Source organism: Sorex fumeus, unplaced genomic scaffold (genome assembly GCF_029834395.1).
Source record: "Sorex fumeus unplaced genomic scaffold, SorFum_2.1 ptg000063l, whole genome shotgun sequence".
Taxonomy (NCBI): Eukaryota; Metazoa; Chordata; class Mammalia; order Eulipotyphla; family Soricidae; genus Sorex; species Sorex fumeus.
Genome location: NW_026606120.1, coordinates 56,572,954 through 56,580,148, shown reverse-complemented (window position 1 = coordinate 56,580,148; position 7,195 = coordinate 56,572,954). Strand labels below are relative to the sequence as shown.

Here is a 7,195-nt window from a genome sequence, read left to right as displayed (position 1 = left end):
ATGCAGGCCTTCCATGCCGCCTTGGCCATCCTCCTCTGTGCCCTGGCCCTCTGCAGCCAGGAACACTCGATGCCACGTGAGTCCCCTCAGGCTGTGGAGTTCCCATACTCTGGCCTCACCCTGCCACAAGAATCTTGTCTTGTGGTACAAGGAGCCCATGAAGAAAGGCGATTTCTTAAAGGGTTGTAAAAGAAAAAAAAACCTTGATCTTAATCTTTACTCTTTTACTTTTGCTTGTTTAGAAGTCTTGCTCTTTGATCCCCTGAGAGGCAGAGCAGGGTAAGGGGGGGTTGCAGTCCCAATGTTGTCCAAGGCAAATAGGAACCTGAATAAGCTTGTGGGAGTGACAGAATCCAAGTCTTCTGGCTCCAAAGGGGACCCTGTTTCCTGACCCGCCAGGTCCTCACAGGAACTTGGGTTAGGGGGTTTGCACAGCTCACGAATTCTGCCTGTCATTGGCTTTCTGGCTGCTGGGATAATCAGCCAGACAGCCTTTGCTAAAGAGATGAGGTCAGAGAACAGTGCACATGGATCCAGATTACTCTGAATAAGAGAGGGGCTGCATGAAGGAAGAGAGCATATGGGAGCAAGGCCAGGAAGGACTCTGGGCCCAGCATCACCCAGAGCCACAGCATCACTTCCAGCCACAGCTCTCAGCTCTGTCCTCTCAGCTTCCTCTCACCTTCTTGCATCGGACCTCAACTCTTCTCCACTGCAAAGCTGAGGTTCAGGCTCTCATGGTGCCCTTCCCTCTGCAGATGGTGCCGACACCCCAACAGCCTGCTGCTTCTCCTACACCTCCAGGCCAATAAAACGCAAATCCGTGGTCAGCTATTTCGAGACCAGCAGCCAGTGCTCCAAGCTGGGCATCATGTAAGTGCCTGATTTCCTCTGTATCTCTGGGTGACAGAGAGGGTCTGGAGTGAGAAAGTGCCCAGGGACACAGGCAGGCTTGGGCTCACCATGCTGGGAAGGCACTAGTAAGTGGGCAGGCCTAGGATTCAGAGCTAAGTCCTGACTTGCTGGGGGTTCTCTTAGATGGTGGTGGGGAGGAATTCCCTGAGCTGATGGTAGCCTAGTTTGGTGGATGTGTAATTGGAGGGTTACCTCAGCTGTTTGGGGGACTTACCTGAGCTGTTGGGAGGGATCCCTGATCTGGTGGGGAGTATCTGAGCTTGTACAGAGGCATGAGAAGGCCAAAGAAGAAAAGGTAATAGGGGGGCAGCAGGACCCTCTGAGGAAAGCCTTGAGTCAGTGACATGGGCAGAGTGTCTGAAAAAGGGGGTAGGCCCTCTCCCATGTGGGGAATTAAGGGGTGCAGGGCACCCTTCTCATGCCCCCCTTATGCTCTCCTCTTCTTGGCTTAATCCTCCCCTTCTCTTCATAGCTTCCAGACAAAAAGGGGCTGGCAGGTGTGTGCCAACCCCAGGGAGGCATGGGTCCAGCACCTCATCTGCTACCTGGAGAGATGTACCAGCCGGCCCAGAGGCATTGGGGGGCCCAAGTGACCTGGAGTGCCAATGAAGCAGGGAGATGAGTATCAGATCCATGGATGCCTCTCCCCTGAGCTGCCTATGGTGTGCAATCACATGCTAACACTCATCTTAACTTAAAATGAAACTTATTTATACTATTTATTTTTTTTCCTAAATTTTGGTCAAGAAGTGTTTGGAAGGTTTGCCCTCAGGAATTTCCAGGTGCCTTCCCTGTCTCCATTTTCCTCAGCTCTGAGTGGGGACCATAGTGTCACTGTCATCAGTGGAACTGTCTAGGCCAAACCCACCACATGGAACAGTGTATGTTGGATGCTTCTGCTCATGGTAGGGCTCCATCTGGAGAGATAATAAAGATGCTCATTTTGAAAGCAGACTAGAATTAAGTCTGGTTTTGTTTTGTGGCAGAATAGAATTGCAATTGAAATAAATATAAGGTAGGGCTGGGATGCAGCTGAGCTGTAGGACACCTATCTTAAATGTGTGAGGCTGGATTCCAGCATCAAAGAAAACAAATAAACAGACTCAATGGTGAAAGATTAGCTGTGTAATGGGGGTGAGTTACTTTTGTGCAAGTTTGAAATGGGGTGTGTACTTTAAACCAACTCATTATGCACTCGCTCTAGGAAAATTCACTTCTCAAATTGAAACCATTAAGAATATTCAAACCGCATTTAACAAGTCAAGAATTCTTAAGAAGAGTTCCTCACATATTGAGGTTTACTCTTGGCTGCAAGTTTTTTTTTGTTTTATTGTTTTGTCTATTTCTTTTCTATTGTTATTATTATTATTATTATCTGATCACACCAGATATGATCAGGGCTTAATCCTGGCTTAGCCCTTGGGAATCACTCCTGGTGGGGCTCCAGGGACCGTATGTGGGTGGGCAGGATTGATTGAACCCAGGTCAGCTTCATGCAAGACAACTGTCCTATCCACTGTGCTATGACTCTGGCCCCCAGCATTTGGTTTGAACCAAGTAATCAGCTGTGGGGGTAAGATCTCTAGGCCACTGATCATGAAATTTAAATAAATTCTTACCCAGTGTGGTCACATTGTGATCCTAGAGGTCCCATACCAGGGAAGTGATGGCTTCGCAATTTCCATTTCCTTTTTCTCACTCTCCCCAACTCATAGATGCCTACTCTCAGTGACTGACTCACCACTAAGTGGGGGGTTCCCCAAGTGGACAAGGCAATGCAATACATGGTCTCAGCATAGGCCTGGGGCTAAGGAAGTGGGTGAAAGAGGAGGACTTGTCTTCCATCTAGTTTCCAGTGCAGCACGGGATAGTTCTTTGGAAATGGCCATGCCAAGGGGTGCTAACCCCTCACCCCATGCCCTGTGCAGCCTGCCATGGCTCCTCACCTGTCCTTCGATTTGCCTCCCTCATGACCAGCACTGAGTCTCCTAGAGATGGGATGGGGAAAAGGGCTCATGGGTTTAAGAGTAAGAACTCTGCACACACAAGATGGCCCGACTTCCTAAGACATGGTCATGTTTTGTTTCTCTCTTATTTCATGCATTGTTTTCACCCCTGGGACTGGGCTGGGGGTTCAGATCCCTCTGAGGTTGGTCTCAAGTGAGCTTCATCTTCATATTTTCTTCATTGCTCTGCAGCGACACTAGGCCTCTGCTCTTATGCCTCTGCAGCACTGGGCCCAGGACTATCCCCTTGGATGGTGCAGATACTATACAGATGGCAAAGCTTCCTCTATACAGGTTTGATCCCTTCTGAGAAGGTGTCCCTTCTTCTGAGGGAGCTCATTGTGCCTCCACAGCATCCAGAGCTTCCTTCATCTTTGTTCATGGGAATTTGTGGTTCCTTCTGTTGTAAATAGTTGTGCTTACCTGTATGTTTATTTTGCTTGTCCCCATGAAGTAGAGATCTAGAAGACAAAGAGCATAAAAGAACTTAGTCTATGTTTCATCATAAAACGCTGTTTTTTTAGTTAAGGGTACAATGTGGAGGGATGTCTGCCTTATTAACTCCCACACCTATTGCTTCACGTTGAGGCACAAGGCTTGCTCCTGTGGCCTAGTTACTGAAGGACTGTAAGGGGTCTGAGCCAGCAATGGAATCATGTGTGAGTGGAATGAGGAATCATTCTCCAGAGAGGAGACTTCCTTCCTTCCTTCCTTCCTTCCTTCCTTCCTTCCTTCCTTCCTTCCTTCCTTCCTGCCTTCCTGCCTTCCTGCCTTCCTGCCTTCCTGCCTTCCTGCCTTCCTGCCTTCCTGCCTTCCTGCCTTCCTGCCTCCCTGCCTCCCTGCCTCCCTGCCTTCTTGTCTTCTGCTTTCTTGCCATTCTCCCTTCCTTCTTCCATTGCTGACACTATCTATGGGCATCTGCTACTCTCCATGGATAATCCATCTGAATAATCAGAGGTATTGAGGAAGGCCAGAGGTTTTAGCTCCCTGAGAAAGAAGGGTCTAGAGAGACCATGCCCAGACCAGTCCTTATGGGAAGGGACCAGCACAGAATAATCAGGGGTCACACACACACACACCCCTTCTCCCTCTCACAGGGGATTAACTTCCTCCCAAGAAGTCAGGACTAGTCATGAGCTGTGGGCTGAGACAGAGTGAAGAGAAGCTATTCTTGCATAGCCTGAGTCCCTGTGGTAATAGGCACTTCAAGTTGTTGCAATACTCACCTTTATGCATTAAAAACTTCTCTCCACACCCCCAGATTCTATTTCCCCCTCTGCCAGAGCTGCTTATATAAAGTCAGGGAGATGGGCTCCTTTCCAGAGGGACGTAGGCTGCAGCGAGACTCTGAAAAGCTCCAGTCCACTGTCCTTTTTCTGCTCAGCAGCATGCAGGCCCCCCACACTGCCCTGGCTGTCCTCCTCTGCACTCTGGCCCTCTGCAGCCAGAACGACTCAATGCTGATGACACGTGAGTACCCTCAGGTTGTGATGTTCCCACATGCTGGCCTCCCCCTGCCATATGAATCTTGTCTTGTTGTCCAAGAGGCCCTATGATGAAGGAAGACTTCTTAGAGGTTCAAAGAAACTTGATGCTCTCTTTACCCTTTTATTTTTACCCTTTCTAAAGTCTCTTTACTTTCCCCGTTCCTGGAGAGGCAGAGCAAGGATGGGGTTTGCAGTACCAGTGTTGCCCAAGGCAAATAGGAATCTGAAGAGCTTGTGGGGGAGTAAGAATCCATGTCCTCTGGCTCCAAGGGGAACCCTATTTCCTGACCCACCAGGTCCTCACAGGAACTTTCACGGGTGTTGGGGTTGGGCACTTGCACAGTTCAGGAGTGCTGTCCATGGTTGTTTTTTCCTAGCTGCTGGGATAACTGCCACACAGCCTTTGATAAAGAGATGATGTCAGAGAACAGCGCACGTGCATCTGGATCACCCTGAATAAGAGAGGGGCTGAGGGAAAGAAGGGAGCAGATGGGAGCAAGGCCGGGGAGGACTCCGGGCCCAGCATCCCCCAGAGCCACGCTGCCCAGCCGCAGCTCTCAGCTCTGTCCTCTCAACTTTCTTCTCACCTTCTTGCATCGGGCCTCAGCTCTCCGCCACTGCAAAGCTGGGGTTCAGGCTCTCACAGTGCCCTTCCCTCTGCAGATAGCACCGACATCCCAACAGCCTGCTGCTTCTCCTATACCTCCAGGCCAATAAAACGCAAATTCGTGGTCAGCTATTTTGAGACCAGCAGCCAGTGCTCCAAGCCGGGCATCATGTAAGTGCCCGACTTCTTGCCTGTCCCTTGGGGAAAGAGGGAGGGTCTAGAGCAGGAAGAGTGCCTAGGGACACAGGTGGGCCTGGGGTCACTGCGCTAGGAAGGCCCAGCCCTGAGCCTCAGAGCTGAGACCTGGGCATTCCCTGAACTGATGGGGAATTCCCTGAGCTGGTGTCGGTTACCTGACCTATTAGGGGGTTACCTGATCTGCTGGTGGGTTCCATGAGCTGGTGAGTGTTAGTAGAGACTTGAGGAGGGACAAATACAGAGGGAAGGAAAGGAAAAGAGAGGCATCAGGACCCCTGAGGGAAGTTCTGAGTCCGTGACATTGGCAGAGTCCCTGAAAAAGGGGGCAGGCCCTGTCCCACCTGGGACAGAATGGGGTGCAGGGCTCTCTCTCCATGCTCCCCTCTTCTGGGCTTAATCCTCCCCTTCTTTTCACAGCTTTCAGACCAAAAGGGGCTGGTGGATCTGTGCCAACCCCAGTGAGGCCTGGGTCCAGCACCTTATCTGCGACCTGGAGAAGAGTACCAGCTGGTTTGGAGATGGTGGGAGCCCACATGACCTTGGAGTGCCAATGAACCCATGTGCCCTTGGAATGCCAATGAGGCAGGGGGCTGATCATTGGAAGTACCGCTTCCCCCCAATGGATGACTCTGCCGTGATTTGCCTGGGGTGTGCATTCACACGCTAGCATTCATTTTAATTTAAACGGAAACTTATTTGTAATATTTATTTCTTCTAAATTTTGCTCAAACAGGGTTTGCAAGGTTTGTGCTCAGGGAACTCCAGATGCCTTCCTCACCTACCATTTCCCCCGGAGTGTGTCTGGAGACCACAGGTCACTGTCACCAGACTGTTTTAGGCAGACAGGCCACCAAAGCCACCCATCAATGTATGGTGGATGTTTCTGTTCAAAGTGAGTTCAGTCTGGAGAGATAATAAATATTCTCATTTCAAACTGACTGGCATTGAGTTTGTTTTGGTTCAGTGGCAATTCAGAATCTCTGGTTGAAAATAATGTAGGTAGGGCTGGGATGCAGCTGACCTGTAGGACAAAACAAAAACACTGTCCTCCCTTTGTTCATTGATTTGCTCGAGCGGGCCCAGTAACATCTCCATTTGGAGACTTGTTGTTACTGTGTTTGGCATATTGAATATGTCATGAGTAGCTTGCAAGGCTTTGCTGTGCAGGCAAGATACTCTCGGTAGCTTGCCGGGCTCTATGAGAGGGGCGGACGAATCAGGCTGGCTGCACGCAATGCAAACGCCCTACTGCTGTGCTATCGCTCCAGCCCATGGGACACCTACCTTAAATATGTGAGGCTGAATTCAGCATCAGAGTAAACAAATAAAAAAAGTGATGGTGAAAGAAGAGCTATGAAATGGGGCGAGATGTTTTTATACCAGGTTGAAATTGGGCATGTGCTTTAAACCAATTCATTATGCTCTTGTTCTTGGAAAATTCACTTCTCAGAGACCATTGAAAATATCTGTACCACATTTTACAAGTCAAGATTTCTTTTTTTTCCTTTTGCTTACTTTTATTTATTTATTTATTTATTTTTTGTTTTGTTATATTTATTTATTGAATCATCGTAGGAAAAGTTACAAAGCTTTCAGTTTTAAGTCTTGGTCATACAATGATCAAACACCTTTCCCTTCACCAGAACTTATTTTTCACCACCAATAACCCCAATATGCCCCCTCCCACCTCTCCCAATGCCTATGAGGCAGATGATTTCTACTTAATTCTCTCTCTACTTTGATTACATTCATTATTTCTACCAAAGATGCACCATTGTTGTTTAGAATTTCCCAACAATCAGAACTGCCCAAAAGGCATTGTGAAATAATTTGTTTTTTATAGTTGGTTATGAGAACCATGTGATTTTGGATTTCTGATATTTTACTTGGCCGTTGATGGGATTACATGGCGCTGGGGGCAGTTGGTGGGTGTAACGCCTACATACTGGAAGATGGGGGATATGGGTGGAAGAGGCCCCAGT

General features: G+C 48.8%; 1 protein-coding gene across 1 annotated transcript; it reads left to right on the top strand.

The window, feature by feature from the left end:
• LOC130035044 (C-C motif chemokine 3-like) lies at nt 1-5,880 on the top strand. Its single transcript, XM_056126530.1, has 3 exons — nt 1-76; nt 759-873; nt 5,631-5,880. The coding sequence occupies exons 1-3, from the start codon at nt 1-3 to the stop codon at nt 5,878-5,880; spliced, it is 441 nt and encodes a 146-aa protein (XP_055982505.1).
• Nucleotides 5,881-7,195: the final 1,315 nt, after the last annotated feature.

Excerpts from the sequence above, each read along its gene's own strand:
- LOC130035044 (XM_056126530.1), top strand. The coding sequence starts at position 1 with ATGCAGGCCTTCCATGCCGCCTTGGCCATCCTCCTCTGTGCCCTGGCC. Across the intron at positions 77-758 it reads CCAGGAACACTCGATGCCAC|ATGGTGCCGACACCCCAACA; the intron begins GTGAGTCCCCTC and ends TTCCCTCTGCAG. Across the intron at positions 874-5,630 it reads TGCTCCAAGCTGGGCATCAT|CTTTCAGACCAAAAGGGGCT; the intron begins GTAAGTGCCTGA and ends TTCTTTTCACAG.